Consider the following 20,822-nt stretch of genomic DNA (forward strand, 5'->3'; position numbering starts at 1 on the left):
CCTCCCACCTCCCTTCCACCACCTCCAGCACCGGGCACACCGTGAACCTGCTTTCCTTCCCTCTCTTGACTTCAGACTGGCTATCAGACTGAATAGCGCTCTTGCAGGTGCAGCCTGCTTCACTGTGAGCCGGCAGCTTCTCCCCTGGCCCTGGGTCGGGGGAGGGGGTGAACTTAACCAGAGGCACAAATGGCTCACTGTGACTCCCGACGCGTGGCTTCTGAAATATTTATCAGTGCTTTGGAGATGAAAAGCTCCTGTTGTTACATTGTGGGGGCTGGCACCCGCAGGCCGAGCAGCATTCCTTGACCAAAGCCAGCGGGGAGCAGGCTATCCGAACCCTGCTTTGTGTTCAGTGGATGTGTTATTTTGTTTTGTTTGAGGGTCGACACCATTGTTCACAGCCCCTCAGTAGTGAGGGGTTGTGTTGGTTGCCTGGGACACAATGCCTGGAACAGAGGAGACCCTCAATTTCTGAATGAATATTTCTTAAAGGACGAGGGGGTTATTAAAACAATATCTGTCCTTAACTCTGTGCTGTTACAGAAAGGCTTTCCCTTTTGAAGGTGGCCTTTCAGGCCCGCCTACACACAACTAAACTTTTCCATAACAGCATCACACTCACACCTCATTTCGTAATCTTCTGCTTTCACTTCGTGTTATTTAACAGTATTTCCTACTCCCCAACATTCAAGGTTTGAGCACTGTCATGGTTTTCTTTTTTAAATTTTTTCCTAGATCACATCAAAGTGAGTCAGCCTACCCCTACCCCATGCCAAATTGGAGAGAAATCTATTCTTGGTCTTATTTCCCACTCCTCCTATAGGCCCTTATGTGGTTCAGGGAAATGGAGGCAAGGCCTCAGGTCTTTAAGCCATGACAGCTTGAAGGGATGCCCAGCTCCCTTCCCACCCCACCCCATCATACCTTCATCCCAGGCACAGGGGGGTCTGCTGAGTGCAGAGAGATGCCGGACCTTGTAGCATGCCTGCAGCTAACACCTCCCAGTCTCTGGCACTGACACCCCCAGTTCCAGCTGTGTTCACCCCAGGTGCTAATGGGCTGATCTTGCAGCTGGTGAGTCTATTCACCCAACCCCCACCCCTGAAAGTGACCCAGAGCTCCCTGTAAAAAGGCCATCCTTCCAAAAGAGAATGAGGACAATGGAAAATGACATTTTCATTTTTAGCGTCTCTATACAATAGCCAGAACAGGACAGAAGTTAATTATATATCACTTGTGTTCTCTAAGTTGCTGCATCAGCTTTGGAATGCTCCTTTTCAGATTTATGTATAGCTGGTCTCATTCCTCAAAGGAGTTCAGGCAGCTACAAGAATGAGGACAATAAAATAGAAAAATATAAATATAAATTAAAAAATCACGACCAAGGAAAACACGGAGTAGAACAAAATGTCAGTTATCACATATTTCCTGACTGTAAAGTCTGCCTGGAGTTGCTGTCCCTTGTTTACTAAAACAGCCGCTCCTGTTAGATGTTTCCAGTTTACTTCGTTTCAGTGCTTCTTTGCTGTGGTTGCGGTTTTCGTTTTGCTGTGACAGATAGTGCTGCGGCTAACACCGTCTTACTGAGAGCTTTGTGCTTCTCTTGAGTGATTATTCAGGATAAATTCCCAGGAGAGAGATTGCAGGATCAGAAGGTCTGAACTTCTGTGCAGCTCTAGCTACGAAGCACCAGAATGCTTTCTGAGCGAATCGTACCAGTTCATAATCTAACTTCCTGGCCTGTTCTTTAGCTGGGAGTTGAGCCCCCGCATGTGTGGGAGGGGTCTTGGCCTGGGGCAGGGTGGGGTGCACAAGTTCCTGTTGACAGGATGGGTGCCATCTGCCCTGAGGGAGCTCCGAGGGTGAGGCTACCTGTCTTTCGAGCTGTATGGTGATGGTCAAGGGCCCAGGCCTGATGGACATCGTCCTCTCCCTCCCTCTCCCCAGCCAGTGATGACCGTGCTGTGTCCTGTGTGCCAGATCTGGGTTCCCTGTGCTGTGGGAAAACCAATACTGCTTATATCCTGCCCCCTGCAGTGTAAGAGGGCCATGTTGGAGGGCTGTGGCATTGTGGTGGGCACCAGGAGCCCGTGGAGCCTTCATCCAGGAAGAGCAGTCAAAGCACCGTCATGTATGATATTAGTGTTGATAAAAAGCCCTGTGGTCAAAGAGATGGGCAGTGCCCCAAGGGCTCCAGTCATATCTTCTCCATGAGACAGGGAGCCCTCCAATGGCAGGGCCCATAGATCAGGAATTCCCCAAAGATGGAACAGTGTCTTTGCTATTTGCTTGAGAGCCCCACAGGGGCATGTTCCTGTCTCCCACCCTATAAGCTGCCTCCTGGGAGCATAGTTCCTTACCTCCTTCCTCAGACCGGGAGCCCCAGGAGGGCAGGGGCCACATTCTACTTCTCCCTTGGGGTTCCACATCTCCAACACACACAGTGGATGTTCTCGCTGGTGCTGGACTCTTGGAGTAAGTAGACAGTCAGCTTGGAATGGTGTTGAACGTCTGGAATTCTTCAGAGTGTCAGATGCTTCAACATTCATTGAACAGGGGCCATGTGTACAGGCTGAGCCCTTGGCCTCTGGCTCCTGGCCCCTTCTGCTTTCATCTGGCTAATTGCAGAACCAGGCTCTTGGCTGGTCTGGAAGAGGCTCCAGGAAGGAAGGGGGAGGAGGTGGGAAGGTGGCAGCTAGAATGGGCATCTCTTACTCCAAGAGGGGTGGTCTCTCCGGAAGTTTGGGCCAGGGGTCAGGGCTGCCTTGGGCATCTCACAGATTGGGCGAGAGGAGCAGGGCTAAGCTAGCCACCCGGGAGGTGCAGTACTTAGGTAGCACTGAGGCTTCATGGAGCCCATTCCTGCTCTCACCTTGGAGAGCACCTGAGTGTGGGAACAAGTCTGTACAAGTTAACAAACTCAGGGGAAAGAAACTGAGGTCCAGGGAGGTAAACGATCAGCCCAGGATTACACAGGTTAGAAAAAAATGAGGACTCCACCCTTCTCTGACTTTAAGTCCATATCTCTTTGCTCTTTGGGGTCCCTGTGAAGAGTCTGAGGACTGCTCTGTAAACAGAATAAAGAAGGGGCCTCCGTTGCAGGAAACCTACTGCCCCACCTAGGCATGGACTCTCAGCCTTAGAGCTAAGGCAGTCCCTGCTTCGAGCTGTGAAAAGTCAAAGTGAAAGTGAAGTCGCTCAGTCGTGTCCAACTCTTTGCGACCCCATGGACTGTAGCCTATCAGACTCCTCTGTCCATGGGATTTTCCAGACAAGAGTGCTGGAGTGGATTGCCATTTCCTTCTCCAGGGGATCTTCCCGACCCAGGAATCGAAGCCGGGTCTCCCTCATTGCAGGCAGACGCTTTACTATCTGAGCCTCCAGGGAAGCTTCGAGCTGTCCTCAGTCACTAATACCTTAATGTGAACGAGTTTGAAATCCTTCCTAAGAGCCATGGGAGAGTGAAAGTGTTAGTTGCTCAGTCATGTCTGACACTTTGCGACCCCGTGGACGGTAGCCCATCAGGCTCCTCTGTCCATGAGGATTCTCCAAGCAAGAATACTGGAGTGGGTTGCCATTTCCTCCTCCGGGGATCTTCCTGACCCTGGGATTATACCCAGGTCTGTCACACTGTAGGCAGATTCCTTACCATCTGAGGCACCAGGGAAGTTCTAAGAGCCGTGGGAGACTGGGAATCCTCTAAGCCTCAGTCCAAGGAGATTCAGGGACCAGAGACAGAGGAAGGAGAAGCAACTCGGTGCCCCCAGAAACGCATGCTGCTGACCTCACATTTGACCACAGGCTGCCAACTCTCCAATCCTTCCCCCTCCCATTTTCTCGTAGGGCTTTCTTCACACTGTCCACGTGGAGCAGAGTAAGAGCATTTCAGCCTTTCTTTATGAGGCTTATATGACGCAAGGACAGGGGATAAGCATCTTGAGGGCACATGGTAAGGAGCTGGAGGTGCCACAGGGCTAAGATTTCTGCCCCTCCCATGCCCCAGCTCCATCCTGCAGGCTGGGTAAGGACCCCAGAGGCTGCCCTGCCTCCAGTCCAACCTGGGCAGCTTCACCTCCAGCTGTCTTCTTCATCCTGCTAAACTCCCTCTGTGCTTCTTCCACAGTTTTCATGAACACGGCCATCCCCATTGCAGCTGTCCTCATCGTAAGTGGATCCTTTCTCCATCTCCCATTATTGAGGGGAGGGCAGTGGGGATTTCTGGAGTGAGAGATTCCCAGGTTTTGCCTTTCTGCACAGGGGCTTCAGAAGCTAGGTTCAGCAGGGGCACTGAGAATAGGGTCATGGATGGCAAGTCTGTATATGGAGCTGGTCCCTTCTCCACACCCCATCTAGGCAGACAAGACCTCTGCCTCCCAGCCTGGAAGACCTGATGCTTAGTCTCGAGAGCAATTAAACTTTCTTTAAAAAATTGCCACCAAACTTCTTCATTATAAAAGTCAGACACGTTTTTGTAGAAATGTTGGGGAATTCAGAAGGGAAAAGGCAAAGAGAACTTAAATCACCCATAATCCCACTGGCAACAACTTCAATGTGTTTCTTTCCAGTCTTTTCTTGAGTCACTGAATACAGCATTTTTACAAAAATAGGATTGTGCTTCACACGCAGTTTTGCAACCTTTTTAAAATTTAAGACTATGACACAAACAATTCTCCATGTCATTAAATATCACAGTGGTGGTTTTCTAAAGCAATTTTGGCCAAAGCTGTGTGGGAGCTGAGTAGTGGGGGCCAGCAGCATGCCCCTCCAAAAAGGCCGCACACCCACAGCGCCTTCTCTCAGGACTCGCATCCTTGGCTTCTGTGACTGCTGCAGTTCTTTAAAAAGATGCATTTCTTTCCCCCGGGGCCGGAGTCCCTGAACTATGTCAAGTTCACAGCATGTCAGTCACGCTTGGGAATTCACTTTCAACATGATTTGTTGGGCTGGTTCCCGGCCTGGCTCTTGGGGAACTCTGGGTAACAGAGGCTACCGAGCCAAGCCAGGTAGCCGGAAGCTGGGGGGCACAGCCGAGGAGGTGGTTTTGTAATTAGCATGTTTACATTTTCCGGCTGAGGACTGTTGTCTGAGAGTGGGCAGAGCTGAGCTAAGCTGAGCGCTCCTGGAGTTCCTGGAATGAAGGAGGCAGGGCCAGGAGGGACGGCTCCATGAGATGATTCTGAGGATGACAGCATCTCCAGCCAGAAGTTCCCCTGGATCCCTTGCTCCCTGTTTCTGGTTTCCTTCCCCGGGGACTGAGGGCCGCCAGTGTGGGAGGGGCCCGTGCCCTGAATCCCGCTCTGCTCCGTCTCATTTGTGCCTCTGTCCACAGACCTTCGTGGGCCACGTCAGCTTCTTCAGAGAGGCCGACTTCTCCCCGTCGGTGGCCTTCGCCTCCCTCTCCCTCTTCCACATCCTGGTCACGCCGCTGTTCCTGCTGTCCAGCGTGGTCCGGTCCACAGTCAAGGCTCTGGTCAGGTGAGAGGAGGGGCCCGGCCAGGGCGACAGGCTGCTCACGTGTCGGGCCCAGGCTCGCTTCGGCGACCACGGCAACCACAGCTGTTTGGTCCCGGGACACGCCTGCCGGTTGCTGTGGGCTTCGCTGAAGCTGGTTGTGGTTGCTCAGCGGGACATAGTCCATGTGTAGCTCCCCTCTACACCATCCCCGAGAAGGACAAGCCAAATTTCTTATGTCCTCCAAGGAGAGGGAACTCAAGGTCACCTTCCAGACAACTCCATAAAAAAAAAAAAATCAACATTGAGCCGAACTTGGTATATCCTCATAAATTCTAACCATTGCTCCAAGTTCTGCCTTCCAGAGCCACTCAGAATGAACGTCATCCCTCTCCCACGTGATGACAGCCCCGCAGATGTTAGAAGGCATCCCTGAAATCCTTGTCTTCCCCAAGCTGAACACCTGAGGTCTCTCCATGGGACTCAGCACCTTAACAGTCCCGGTCGGTGAAGAGGCTTTCCCCAAGCACCTGCACCCCCTGTCTGCAACTGGCCTGCGTGCTGGGAGGCCCCACTTCAGGGCTCAAGAGCCCAGTGGTGACTCTGCCACTCTCCCAGAGGCATTGCCTTCTTGGGAGTGAAAGCCTGGAGGTAGAAAGCTGAGGCTCTGGCTGGGAAATGCCACAGCTGGAGTGTGAAGCTCTCCCGAGTCCTCTGAATTAGCTTTGTGAAAGCAAGGGCCAGGCGTGCCTCTAGGGAGAGCTGGCTATGTCCTTCCTTATCACCAGTGGGACCAGACAGGAACAAACGTCCTCTGTACTCAAACCCCTCCAGCCTTGAGGGAAGTGACATCCCTCTCCTGGACCCTGGCAGGTCCGAGGCAGCTGGCAGGAGGGGTGGCTATTGGAATGAAGTAGCTGATGGAAAGAGGGTCGAGGATGGAGGGGCATAAGACAGCAGAGCTGTGGTCATAGGAGAATCTCACTAGGGAGTAGCTGGCTAGAAAGGGATTAGCTCCCATTTCCAGGGTCAACTGTGTTGATTCACTTTTAGTGACATTGTGAAACTACTAATGGTCAACTCTCCTCCCCCACCCTTACCCCAGCCAGTGATTCTGTGTAGAACCCATATATTCAAAGGTGTTACAGCTATGGGGAATCTCTTGCCTGACCCAGAAGCATTTCTATATAAATACTCCTCATCTCACCTTAGGATAGCTACAGCCTTCTTAAAGAAGGAGACCAGACTCTGGGCTGAAAGTGGCAACATGACACAGCCTGAAGCTTTACCCGAAGTCAGCTCCACCTCCCACTCCTTGCCCCGCACCACCCCACCAAGCTGTGTTGGAATGGGGACAGAAGGAGAAGCAGGCAGAGGCTGGCAGTCTGCTCCTTGTATGGGGAGGGAGTGCATGCTCAGAACAGAAATAGGGGTGGGGTGGCCCCAGGCTATTGCAAATTTAAGCAAAAGTTGGGATTGTCTGAACGGTTCTCAAGATTCCCCAGACATATTGCCCACCCCTAGGGATAAGAGAGAATGAATCAAGTGAAGCTTCTGGAACCTCCTCTGAGTTTATAAGGAAATCCTTGGGGTGGAAAATAGCTTTTTCTTCCTTGAGTTGGGAATAATACCTCTTCCACACCTCCCCCAGCAAGATCAAGTTATTTAATGAGGATTCAATTATGTGCTTATAAAGCATTTAACAGTGTCCGCCGTGTAGTTAGTAGCTCAGTCGTGTCTGACTCTTTGTGACCCCATGAACTGTAGCTTGCCTGGCTCCTCTGTCCATGGAATTCTCCAGGAAAGCGCACTGGAGTGGTTAGCCATTTCCTTCTCCAGTGGATCTTCCTGATCCCAGGATTGAACATGGGTCTCTTGTATTGCAAGCAGATTCTTTGCTGTCTGAGCCCCCAGGGAAGCCCCAACTCAATGGTTAATAGCCAATCCTAATCCTAACTAACCTATCAGAACTCTAATAGTAACCGATAAAGTCCAACACCAACTATCCTTCAGTCTAATAACCAGACTAACCAACTAACGTTAAACTAACCCTAAAACTAGTCTGCTGCTGCTGCTAAGTCGCTTCAGTCGTGTCCAACTCTGTGCGACCCCATAGACGGCAGCCCATGAGGCTCCCCCGTCCCTGGAATTCTCCAGGCAAGAGTGGGTTGCCCACTGGAGTGGGTTGCCATTTCCTTCTCCAGTGCATGAAAGTCTAAAGTGAAAGTGAAGTCGCTCAGTCGTGTCTGACTCTTAGCAACCCCATGGACTGCGGCCCACCAGGCTCCTCCATCCATGGGATTTTCCAGGCAAGAGTGCTGGAGTGGGGTGCCATTGCCTTCTCCTTAAAACTAGTCAGTCCCTCCTAATCCACACCCTAACCTATTCCAGCTGACTAGTCAACACTAATAACCCTAGTAACTCCTATTGCCCCCACGGAATGGCCCTGGTCTGTCCCCTCCTGTGTGGGCTTTGTGGGGCTACAGCTGGAACCTGAAGTCTTCTCAGAACTGCCCTCTCAGGCCTCGCCCTCCTCCTTCTCCCCTCCCCTCTGCCCCCCGGCAGGGTGAGGGGTGTCTGTGCTTCCTCTGCAGCGTGCAAAAGCTGAGCGAGTTCCTGTCCAGTGCAGAGATCCGTGAGGAACAGTGTGCTCCACGAGAACCTGTGCCCCAGGGCCAAGTCAACAAGTACCAGGCGGTGGTGAGTGCCCCCCTTCCCTGCACCCCCCACCCCGGTGTATTTCTCCAATGCCTGCAGCTCGAGCCCTGCTGTTGTCCTGCCTCAGCTTCCTTGTACAGCTCCCAGCCCCTGGGCCCTCACCTCCTCTAATCAACTCCAGCCCCTCAAGGTTGTGAACCGCAAGCGTCCAGCCCGGGAGGATTGTAGGGGCCTCACGAACCCACTGCAGAGCCTGGCCCCTGGCACAGATGGGGATGCTGACAACTGCTGTGTCCAGGTGAGTCCTCGACCCTGCACCTCCATGCCCAGCCACCCAGCACCATCTCCACAAGGAAGCACAACATCTGAAGGGCTAGACCCCGGTGTCCTGAGCCCTCTGCCCTGAATGGAGGTCACCCCGCAAGCCTGTAGTGTCCATAGGAGTCCTGAGACCGGGGCCAGTGCTTCAGTCTCCACCAGCTGGGGGGACCTATGGCCATCCTCTGGGGAGGGTGCCTCAGGTAGAGGTCTGCATGAGAAGGCCATGCCCCCACTCCCCTGCCTTGGAGGTAGACTGGAATCAGTGTGGTTTTTTTAATCTTTGCTTTCATGGGGGAGGGGAGGCAAGACTATTCACACCAAACTCAGCTGCCTTTCTGCTCTCTTCTGGTCGGTGGTGTGCCCCTAATGAAGATCATTGGAGGCTTCTTCACGTGGACCCCCGATGGAATCCCCACCCTGTCCAACATCACCATCCGCATCCCCCGAGGTATGGCCCGGCTCACCCTTCCATCACGATCTGGGGGTGTCCTCCTCGGAATCATGTCTGAAGTGCCCCTTCCCCATGTTGCACTGAATGACAAGGAGAGAAAAAGAAAAATCAGGACCGATTGAGCAGCTGCTGTGTGTACACTCTTGGTGGGTGCTCTGGGTATGAAGGCTAGACAGGGGCTGGGCTCCTTCCTCGGGGAGTCCAGGTGCTTGGTGGGAGAGCAGCAGCAAGGACAGGGCAAGACAGCGGGGCCTTGATGTCAAACCATCTGTTGCAGACAGAGTGGGTGCTTCACAAAAGGAAAGGTAATCCCCAGGAGCCAGGGAAGGTGTTGTGAAAGAGCTGGGGACTCCAAGAAGGAGCAGCGTCCTTCAGGCCGTGAGCGGGATGGACAGTCCAGCAGAAGCAGCAGCTTGAGCAAAGCATGAGAGGGGGAAGGATAGGGTGGCCTTTGTGGGGACCAGGAGGCACTGAGCTCACACTGGAGAGAGATGTAGGCCCTCAGGAAAGGGCAAGGAACTAGCAATAGGAGGACGTGGGGAGCCAGAGGTAGGGTGTGGTTTTCCAGAAGGAAAGGCTCAAAGGAGGAAAGGACTCCCTGGGGATTCTAGGTAGGAGAAGAGCAAGTGGGGGCCCCCGAGTTGGGTGTGTCTGTCTGTCTTTCTGGGTGGTAGTTGTTCAGACTCCCTCTGGCCTCCGCTCCCCCTGCTGCCCTCCCTCCCTGCAGGCCAGCTGACCATGATCGTGGGGCAGGTGGGCTGCGGCAAGTCCTCGCTCCTCCTCGCCACCCTGGGGGAGATGCAGAAGCTCTCGGGGGCCGTCTTCTGGAACAGGTACTGTGTGCACCTTCCGGGCTCAGACAGTGGAAAGACAGAGGGCAGGTGGGCAGCCCTCCTTGCAGCCGTTCTCAGTGCGGGGTGCGTCATGCATGTGTTGAGTGTGTTCCACGAGCACTCAGTGAAACCAGTTACTTTTCACTTTCGTTACCATTATTAGCGTTAGCCCTCACATTGTGCCAAGGACTTCCCTGGTGGCTCAGATGGCAAAGAATCTGCCTGCAATGCAGGCACCTGGGTTCGATCCCTGGGTCGGGAAGATCCCCTGGAGAAGGAAAGGGCAACCCACTCCAGTATTCTTGCCTGGGAAATACCATGGACAGAAGAGCTTGGCGGGCTACAGTCCCTGGGGTCTGAGTGATTAACACTTTCACTATGTGCCAGGTACTTTGCTAAGTCTGCAAAGTACTGCACGCACTATTTATTTCACTTAATTCTTACGAAAACCAGCAAGGTGAGTACTATTAACAGATCTCATTTTGGACAGAAGGGCCAAACTATTTGCCCTAATTCACCTACCCAATTAGTGGCAAAGCTGGAATTCAAACTCAGTTCTGTTTGACTCCAAACTCCATGTTCACTCAGCTGCACTGCCTCCCAGTGTGGGGATCCGTAACATGAACATTGGTTTCTGGCTTGGTCATCAGCAAAGCTGATATAGACTAGTAAGTGCGTATTTCAAAGAACCATTAGATAAACCAGGCAAATGTGGGATTCTGGGCAAAGATCACTATCTCAATTAAAGAGCCAAACCCCAGCCTGAGTCAATCGTGAATCTATTATTTATGGCTGTTTCCCAAAAGCACTTGAAACTAGTTGATTAAAGATACATATATGATAAAAGCTTTTTTTAAAGTAAGAAGAGCCAAGAAATGAAGAGGGTGGGAAAGCTGTTCAGAAACCTGGGCAGAACAGGGCTACTTCAGTCAACAGGTAACCTGGGTTAGAATCCACCACCCTCTGCCCCCCAACACCTCCCTGCCCCCACGTATCCAAGAGAAAGAGGGATCTGATCAAGGTTTCAGGAATAAAAGTCGAGGCCAATTCAACAGAGGACAAACTTTCCCTAGCAGTCATTTCTAGGGGCAAATTAGCATTCAGGATGTCAGGTTTTTTCACTAACTTGAGAGCAGGCTGAGCAGAGAGAAAGGCCTTGGAACAGGCACCCCCATTTCCTGCTTTTCCAAAATGCCCCTGAACAGTGCACCCAACAAATGGCAAGTTTCCCTCCTCAACAGGTCTATGGGCTGGCAATGTGCTCCTTGGGTTTCCTATAACTTCAGTCTCAGGAACCTTAATTCCACTGGGAATGTGGTGTGTCTAGGGGCACAGGGTCTCTGCCTCCATTTCCCATCTTATTCAAGTGTTTCTCAACACAGCCTGACTGGAAAGGTCCAGGCATTGGATTGCCAGACCTTGGTGTCAACTGCCTCTCAGGGCTTTGGAGGGAGGAGCCCTGCCATTGGCTGCCTGTGTACATCTGTGACAGGAAGACAGGAAACCCCAGTGAACTGTGAGCCAAACAAAACAACTGATGTCACTGCGCACCCGCCATGCGCAGGCCCTTTGCTAGGTGCACTGCACACACGAGCTCATTGGATCCTCCGGCTGGGTGCTATTACCCCATTTCACAGAAGTAAGGACTGAGGACAGAGAGGTGAGGTGACATGTTCAGCGTGTGGACCAGAGTCCCAAGCCTGGACTCTTTCCCTCAAGCCTGCCTGCTGTGTTGGGCTGGGATCCCTTGGGTCTTAGCTCCAGAGATTATTCTTCAATTTCCATGTAGAGGGCAAGCTGGATCCAGGCCCTCTCTCAGGGCAGGGTGGGATTTCCTGGATGGGTTTACACTGCTCAGAGACTGGGGTCACTCCTGGATTCCCGTTTCTGCATCCGGCTCAGCCTCTCTGATCCTGTCCCCTTTGTCCCACTTCCTTCATCTCCTCCCCACCTGCCTCACCCTCGCGTGCCCTTTTACACCAGCATCAGACCTCTCTGTCCTCTGCAGAGGCCTCAGCCTCAGCTCCCACCTCCTCTCCAAGCTCTCAGGGTCTGACTGCTCCTCCTTTCTCTTCGGAAGCCTCTGCCCCAGCCCTAGGGGGTCTCTCCAGGGAGTTGGAGCAGCCCTTTTGTGCAAGATTACTGTGTAAGGCACTTTATTTCCTTCATTGTCTTGGTCAGTATTCACCAAACTCTATGAGGCAGGCGTTCTCAATATCCCGATTTAACAGACGAGAAAACTGAGGAGAAGCAGGTTGCCCGAGGCCACCCAGCTCTTAAATGGCAGAATGCCCACTTAAGTGCTCAAGTGCATGGGCTTTCCACTGTGTGCTGAGAGAGAAGGGGCTGGAGAGCAGCATGAAGAAACAGCCAGCCTGACGTTCAAGGCCAGCAGCCGCTATGGCTGTGATACCCTGCTCTCCGACCCCAGCAGAACCACCACATCTCTGCTCACAGCTCTGTCTGCATGGACACTCACTCTCCCCAACAGGCAGCTTGGGCCCCACATCCTGGTTCTGTTTGAGGCTCAGGGAGGATTTCGTGTCTCCAGAAGCTACTTTGTCCTCTTCCATGGCTCAGTTTCCCTCCCAAGCATAGCGAGCACGTCAGGGTAGCCTGCAGCCCACCCTGAGAAGCTGTGAGAATTCGTTCATGACTCAGCTTATGCTCTGGTTTCTCTGCATTGGTCTATTTACTCGCCCCACATTTATCAAGTGCCTGCTGTACGCCAGACCCCAGGCACAGCAATAGGAATGCAAAGATCATGAAGACGTGGCCCTGCTTCCAAAGGAGGGGAACAGATATCCAGTCCCATGGTGCCACCTCGTGCCACCATCAAGCACAGAGGAAGAGTGAACTCTGAGGTCAAGGAGAAAAGACTCATATGGACATGGTGTCTGAGTTTTGAGGGACCCTTGTGGTTTCATCAGATGTAAGAGGCAGGGGTGGGAGGGGAAGGTGTTCCAGGCAGGGGTATCGGGGTGGGCAAAGGCATTCTGATGTGAAAGGATGTGGTTCTGGTGCCCAGAGCAGTGGGTGTGGGGGGCACTGGTGAAGGTCAGAACTGAAAATGTAGGCTGAGCTGAGGTCAAACACCCTGTGTACCAGGCCCAGGAAATAAGATTTAGTCTGAAGGCTGTAGAGGAAAGGTACTGATGATACAGGATGAGGGATAGGAGAGAGAGAGGCCACAGGAAGGGAGACTAGCCCCAAGCTCATTATAACGGGAAGGAGTAGGCTGGCCAGACATGGCTCATTGGCTTCATCTGCTCTCAGAATCCTGGCTTGTACACAGCTTGTACACGTACCCTGGGCAGTGAGTTAAGTGTAGGGGCTGTATGTTGAGGGCCCTTCTCCACTACTTGCAGGAGCTCCATGCCTCAGACCTTGGGCCCTAGGTCTGCAGGGAGATGATGCACTTGCAGAATGAACCAAGAGCAAAAAGCGTTTGATCCAGCAGCCCCTCCCAAGGGCCTGCCTATTTGCAGCCAGAGGTGAGGGCAATGCCAGGTTGCTCCTATTTTTTTTTAATCCATACCAGGGCTGAGACCTGGTAACCAGGCAGCCAGAAAGAGTCCCAGGAGGCCCAAGGCAGGGATTTGGGGGAGTAGGAGGCACACAACAGAGAATGCTCTGGGAGAAGGGTTTGCGTGTGCACCATTCATTTATTCCTTCCTTGAAAACGATGAGCAGTACTGCTGAGCGCATAGGGTCAGAAGTTCAGGAGGCAGGCTGCCCGAGTTCAAATCTGGACTCCATCCTTTGGGAAATTCTGTGACCCTTCTGCACCAGTTTCCCCTTATTACCCACGGAGTTAATGTGAGGCTTAACCTGGCACATACCAAGTGCCCTATAAATATTAGTGTAAATATTATTCTTTGACAATGTACTTCTTTGCCAGGAAAAAAAATTCCCCTATTGCTCTTTAATTATACCCCAGCCTGTCTCCCAGGAGAGACTGCAGTGAGCTCCCTGGGGACAAAGATCATATCTTATTTGTCTCTCTGTATTTACAGTGCCTTTGCTAAATGAATTCACTTGCTAAATGAATGAACTGGGAACAGTTTATGACCTTTAGGAGACTGCCATTAAATACGTCTTTATGTCTCTCTCCTTCCCACACACCTTGGCCCAGGCTGTTTCCCTCACCCATAATTCTACCACCCAACTTCTCCACCAACATTTAGAATGTACAAATCCTCTTTGTGTGGCCTCATATCACATGCTTGTGTGTCTGTCTCCCCCAGGACACTGAGCTCCTTGGAGGTGGGGCTGGAGGGTTAGTCCAATGCGGTGCCCACATGGGATGTGTATTTTGTGAGCCACTCTGTGTAAGCTACAAAGGAGAAGACCTGGCCCCACCCTCAGGGGGCTTACCAGTCTTAGGTGGACAGAAGCCTGTGGGGCTTCTGTCCTGAGTTCAGGGGTAACTCCCTGAATTCCAGGCTGAAGAATTACTGTGGCCACCCTGAGCAGATCCCACACATCAGCTGCTGGGCTCCAGGTCTCTGGGAAAACTGTGCAGCTTTCAAAATTCTCTCTGATGATACTCACCTGCCCCAGCCCAGCTCTGTGCTCTGATGCACCATTAACCTGGAATTTGCAAACTCTCTCCTTGATCATTAAGAGGAAAACATTCTGATAAGTGGTCAGAATTAGCAGATAGAGTCTAGTGAAGTTCTTTCCTTGGAAATAAAGAAGAGGGCCATTAGTGTCCACAGTAGATTGATTTTAGATGTCCCCTGGGAGCCAGCAGGAAGCAGGGATCCTAGAAAAACTTAGGGGTGGGAGAAAGATCCCAGCTCCCCACCAGGAACTGCAAACTGGCCTCACTGGATCTCCCTGCTGCTCCTGCCACCCACTAGGGTGAGGGCCCAGGCCCTGCTTGCTCTCAGACACTCTCAGAACATTGCTGCCTTGTGGTGGTTGGGTGTGAAGGCTGCTTCCTGAGACGCCTGATTCCCCAGGGGTGAAAAACAACTCCTCTTAGATTTCCCTGGTGGTCCAATGGTTAAGACTCTGTCTTCCAATACAGAGGGTGTGGGTTCAATCCCTGGTCAGGGAACTTAAGATCCCACATGCTGCAGGGTGTGGCCAAAATGCAAAAAAAAAAAAAAAAATAGGCTCCTCTCAGCATAGCCTTGTGATCCATCTGTTCACACAGTCCCTGGAGACTTTGGGGAGTTGGGTCAGGAGCTCAAGGACACCTCAAGTTTCCTGGAGAAGGCAGTTGTGGAGAGACAGTGGGCAGACAGAAGGGGTGCTGTGTGAGCGTGACAAGCCTGCCTTGAGAACGGGATGGTCTCTGGTTGCAGTTCTCACTCTGCCACTCGATAGCTGTGTGACGTTGAGCAGGTTATTTCACCGGTCTGAGCCTTAGTTTCCTCATCTGAACAATAGCAAAAACCCTTTCCTCACTCAGAGATTTGGCATTAGGACCCAATGACCTCAATTGGAAAGGGCAGTGTGGGTGAAAGGTTACATTTCAGAGCAGCAATAAGTTTCTCTGAGGCAGGATGTATGGACCGTGGAGACCTGTAAGTCCTAACTTGCCCTTCCAACCTCAGTCCCCACAGCTTTCCTCTTCCTTGTTTATTGTTGGGGTCTTAAATGAGTGTTGGGGCCTTTGGATTCCACCTCTGCCTGCACCTTTGAAACCACGCACTGAGCTGAAAGGATGGTCTCCTCACGCCCCTACTCCATCCCTCATTCTCAAACACCATCCTCATCTTCCCCTCCAACCAACTCTGAGCTGTGTCCTTAATACATTCTCCCAGTATCACAGTGAGGTTCCGACCATGACCTCAATTTTATAGATAAAGAAACAAGGCTACCTTAGTAAAGGGACTTGCCTAAGATTTCATAACCAGTGGGTAGAGAAGCCCCTCAGATACAGACTTTATAGCCCGTGTTCCTTCCACTTCTCCCACTGCCTGCACTCATGCCAGCTCCTCCTCCAGCCTGGTATTCCCTTCTTCCACTCCCTGTCTCAATCCTCTCTTTGAGGTTCCATTCACCTGTAACTTCTATGAGCCCTTCCTCACTATCTCAGATTTCTTTCTCCTCCAAACTACTTGCAAAATATACATTTGGACTTACCTGGTGGTCCAGTGGTTAACATTTTGCCTTCCAATGCAGGGGGTCCTTGGTCCTTTGACCCTTGGTCAGGAAGCTAAGATCTCACATGCCTCGCAGCCAAAAAGCTGAAACAGAAGCAATATTGTAACAAATTCAAAAAAAGACTTTAAAATAGTCCACATCAAAAAATAATCTTTAAAAAATATATATATTTCTCTGATTCTAAAAGAATGTACATTGAATATGAGAAGAGGCAAGTGTAAAGAGGGCAAAAACCACCTAATATGAACACATACACTATCCCACCACCCAGAAGTTTCCAGTCTTTTTTCTGCATATTTGCATATGTGTTTGTATACTTTTCTCCCGAAGTTCTATAGCACTTTCTTGCTCCTACTTTTCTTTTGGCCTCTATAGCTTTCTGACTTCTGTACGTGTCGGATTCACTCTGCCAGTCCATGAGGCATTTGAGGGCAGGCTCTGTGCCATGATTCAGGTTGTGTGCACACAGGGACCCAGCTCACAGCTCGTTGCAGAGAAGGAGATGGGTCAGAGAACTGGCGAGATTATCTTCTTAGCTCAGTGTTTGGTCTTGAAATTGCAGGCAGAGGAGGAACACTCCTTTAAGAGCCCAGCAATCAATGGGAGGAAGTGCATGCCATGTGTACCCATCTTTACTTTTCAGATTAAGACATACATATACAATGAGGAGGCTCATTCTAGGAAGGATGGAACTATGCTGGAAAGAGGAGACGATGAACCTGGATTCACACCACAGCCTCCCTTCTCCCTAGCTCTGAACTTTGGGTACATTAGGCAAACTCTAAGCCTTGGTTTTTTTCTAAGATGGAAACCCTCTTTATAGAGTTGTTGTGAGGATGAAACCATGGATACAAACAACTGTACACAATGCCTCATGTTGAGTGCCAGCCCCCCTCCCTTCCTTCCTCCCAAATAATTAAAGATGTCTGTTATCAACCTCCATTTATAACAGATCTCCCATATGCTAAGCCCTGTGGGGGCTAAACAAGATGCTCTTCCTGCCTTAAAATCCCACTGGGGATAAAGGACTTACACAGGAACTTATTAGAGGGAAAGTAGTCCATTATAAGGGCTAATCGAGCAGCCCAGATAATGATGCAAATTGAGTTAGAGCCGAAGGAGCTCCCTGTGTCCCGGGGTCCTTGGGGAGGCCACAGATGTGCTTCCCTCTGGATAAATAACAGCGTTTGCAACTCTGGAAACAGTCAAGGCAGAAGACTGTAGAGACAAGCTTCTCCGGGCTGTGGACACAGAGTTGGAATTTGGAAGCTTGAGTTTTTTATCTGTTTCATGTTACCAGCTTGTCCATAAATCACAGCAATCTGATGATTAAGCAATACGAGTTAGATTGAGTTGAGAGAATGAAGTGAAACTAATAAAGATCAAAGAATAAGATCATAGGGAGTTGGTGATTATATATCCATCAAGGTCTCAATTAAGTTCTGCCTGCTACTGCTGCTGCTGCTAAGTCGCTTCAGTCGTGTCCGACTCTGTGTGACCCCATAGACGGCAGCCCACCAGGCTCCACCGTCCCTGGAACTCTCCAGGCAAGAACACTGGAGTGGGTTGCCATTTCCTTCTCCAATGCATGAAAGGAAAAGTGAAAGTGAAGTCGCTCAGTTGTGTCCGACTCTTAGCGACCCCATGGACTGCAGCCCACCAGGCTCCTCTGTCCATGGGATTTTCCAGGCGAGAGTACTGGAGTGGGTTGCCCCAGAGGACAAAAGAGAATTTCATCTGTCTTCTTCCCATCCCTGTTTCTATCCATCCTGATTTTCCTTGCAACAAATTTATCAGAGCTATGACCTGGGTAGTCATAGTGAGGCAATATAACATAGTCATTAACAGCATGGAGCTTTGGAATCAGACAGATCTATTTCCTCTACTATTTGCTGGATGTGTGACTTTGGACAAGTTACTTAAACTCTCAAAAGTCACCTTGTCTTTAAAGAGACATTCCTTGTCTATAAAGAGACCTCTTCCATATGGTTTTTTTGAACTTTAAAATAGATAATAGTATTGCAGTGCTAAACTCCAGTAGATGGTGAAGGCCAGGGAAGCCTGGTGTCTTGCAGTCCATGGGGTCACAAAGAGTCGGACACGACTGAGCAACTGAACTGAACTGATTGCAGTGCTTATCACTGTGCTTGTCAAGATTATAATAAATGTTAGCTGGTTTTATTAAAGTAAGATCTGCATGAAAACAGAACAGATTGATTTTCCCCAAACGTGCATGTCAGATGTACACACTTCATTGGCAGAAGGCTGCTTCTGGAAGGTTGAAAGGTGGTCTGGGGCAAGAGAAAGAGCACTAGTAAAGTTGGCACCAAAATTCAGGTCACTTCATACACTGTTTTTCAAAAAAAATTTTTTACTATAATTCATAGTATGAAATGCATTTTATATCACAGTCTGCTACATTTATGCATTGATATGCAAGAAAAAATTTTACACAAAGAATATACAGCTTGACCACATGTGGTACAAACTGGTTTTGGGGTGAGGGAGTTGTATGTTTGTTTGTTTAGTGCAGTTGCAGATTACTTATTTCAGACCCTATGTTGGGTCCCAATCCACAGTTTGAAAACACTGTATGAAATGATTATGACCTTGGGAAAGTCACTTTCCCTCTCTGAGCTTTAGTTTTCCCAACTAAAAGCCCATCCTGACACCAAGCCAGCCTCGCTGCTGCTGGGAGTGGTGCCAGGAGCACTGATAAAGCCCTTGCTGCTTGGAGGAAGCCCATCCAGGGGCTGTGGGAGGGACAGAAATTGAGAAGCCACTTGGGGACACTGGGGATGGGTGGGAGGGGTGGGGATTGTGGAGGCTGCTTCTCCCCAAAGACACAATGTGATCTAAATAAAGGCAATGGGCAGGGGAGAAGTAACTGGTGGTGTTGTTTCCCATTTGTGCCCCAGCAGCCTTCCTGACAGCGAGACGGGAGAAGACCCCAGGTACAGCCTTGGGACTGGGTTGGAAGTGGGTCCTCAATAAAGGGAAGGGGCTTGGGGGGATTTCCTGGTGGTTCAGTGGCTAAGACTCCACACTTCCACTGCAAGCAACACAGGTTCAACCCCTGATCAGGGAACGAAGATCCCAAATGCCATGCCATGTGACCAATTTTACAAAAGAAGAGGGAATACAGGGGAGGAAAAGTTTTTTAAAAAATGAGGAGGGGAAGGGCTAGGCAGGGTGTGTGGGGCAGGGAGGGGTGCTGAGTATAGATTCAGGGCTGTATAGTCCACATACACTTAGAGACATGAAGCCCTGTAATATGTGAGGCATGCATTCTCAAAGAGGGAAAAATCTGGTACTGGAGAGGAAAAACATAGATATTCCAATGTTTTGTGGCTCTCCAAAGGGCCACAGTATATAAGCAGACATACACTAGATCTGTGGTTTTAAAATTTCATAGTGGATAGAGTCAGAAAGTGGATTAGTGGGAAGGGAGGAAGGCGATGACTGCTAATGGTTATGGCTTCTTTTAGGGGTAATGAAGATGTTGTCAATTTAGACAGCAGTGGTGGTTGCACAAACTTGTGAATGTAATTATTTTTTAAAATCCACTGAATTGGAAAATAAATGTGGCAGGGAAAGGACAATTAGAAAAAATATGTCTAAAATGGCCCTGGGGTGATCAAGGAGAAAAAGTTGAGAAACAAAGCTATAAGGAAGATTCAGCCTTGTTGCTTTATGTTCTATGTGCTTTATGTTCTGGTTGTCTAAAACATCCAAGTGAAATAGATTAATGTGGTCATAAGGCCTTCACAACCCTCCCTAAGCACACTTCTTTCAAGACAATCGAGACACACTGGAGGAGGTGGGAAGTCAGGACTGGGAAGGTTGACTTGACCTTGTAAGTCAGTGTAAGTGTCTGGCCTTCACTCTCCAACTCCACAGAGGTTTCACGTCCCCACATTGTCTCTGCCGTTTCTCCTACCTTGGTGAGTGCCAGGGCCTGATGACAGCCCAGCCTCTCTAGCCATAGTAATCGTAACTCTTGAGCCAAAAAGCAGACCTCACAGTATGTGACAAAGGAGAACATGTGGACAAGAGCAACAGGACAGAATATTTGACACCAGAGCAGCTGGGGTCCGTCCAGGCCACATGGCCACCACAGCTGACCCTGTCCCTCTGGGTGAATACCCTAGGCCCCAAGGTTGTCTTCTGGGAATCACACTTGGAGCCCTTCTCAGCCCTGCAGGTGCTACCCTGAGTTGCATTAGCTATGGGTTCCCGCCCCCGGACTCGCAGGCACCCACGGTGGCCTGTCCCACCCGGGCTGGCCGCTGTCAGAGTGCACTCCCTGCTCCAGCTGTCTGCGCAGCCACGTCAGCCCACAAGCTCTGCCAGTGCATCCGAGCCCTGACTCAGAGGCTGGATCTGCAGGAGCCACGAGTTGGGCCTCAGACTCCCCTGACGTAGGAAGACCCCCACCACCGTGAGCCTACACCCAAGGTGCCTTCCCTCCACTCTCCCTTGTAATTTCACACACCCCGATTGTATTCAGGCAGTGGAGGCTCCCCAGGAGGACCTGTGGCATTTGTGGCTGCAGACTCCATCTCAGGGGTTATCAAGGCCCTCGCGCTGGGTCTGAAGGAGCTGAGAATGTCTATAGAGTGCTCGGTCCTCGTGGGTGAACCCTGAATGTATGTCTTTCCCTCCCTGCTGCAGCCCCGAGCGGGAGACGGTGGCCGACGCGGACGTCAGGTACTGTGACCCCGAGCACTGCCCCCTGGGGCAGACTTCTTCAGGGGGGCTGTGAGGCCTGAGGAGCCACAGAGCTCAGGCAGGCAGCCCCCCAGGTCCAACCCAGCTGCAGAGGAGGCCAGGGAGGGGGCTGTGCTTCACAGGGTGGCTGGGAGACCACTGCTGCTTCTGGGCATCAAGCCCTTCACACCAGATCATTTTTATCCCTGTGGTCATCTTTTCCTTTTCTTTTTCCTTTTTTTCTTTCTTTGTCTTCAGAAACCATACCACGCTAA

The 20,822-nt window shown here is 50.8% G+C and overlaps 1 protein-coding gene across 2 annotated transcripts in view; it reads left to right on the top strand.

The window, feature by feature from the left end:
- The window catches only part of ABCC8 (ATP binding cassette subfamily C member 8), an 81,536-nt gene that overhangs the window by 38,769 nt on the left and 21,945 nt on the right, over positions 1–20,822 (top strand). The window contains exons 11-18 of one of the 2 annotated variants that reach the window (XM_040258260.1): positions 4,127–4,167; positions 5,333–5,478; positions 8,049–8,154; positions 8,294–8,410; positions 8,806–8,881; positions 9,612–9,717; positions 18,756–18,791; positions 20,512–20,547. In XM_040258260.1, the coding sequence (XP_040114194.1) occupies positions 4,127–4,167; positions 5,333–5,478; positions 8,049–8,154; positions 8,294–8,410; positions 8,806–8,881; positions 9,612–9,717; positions 18,756–18,791; positions 20,512–20,547 (664 nt within the window). The remainder of the gene's footprint in view (positions 1–4,126; positions 4,168–5,332; positions 5,479–8,048; positions 8,155–8,293; positions 8,411–8,805; positions 8,882–9,611; positions 9,718–18,755; positions 18,792–20,511; positions 20,548–20,822) is intronic. The other variant, XM_040258261.1, reaches the window with a different exon arrangement.

Source organism: Oryx dammah, unplaced genomic scaffold, assembly GCF_014754425.2.
Source record: "Oryx dammah isolate SB20612 unplaced genomic scaffold, SCBI_Odam_1.1 HiC_scaffold_17, whole genome shotgun sequence".
NCBI lineage: Eukaryota > Metazoa > Chordata > Mammalia > Artiodactyla > Bovidae > Oryx > Oryx dammah.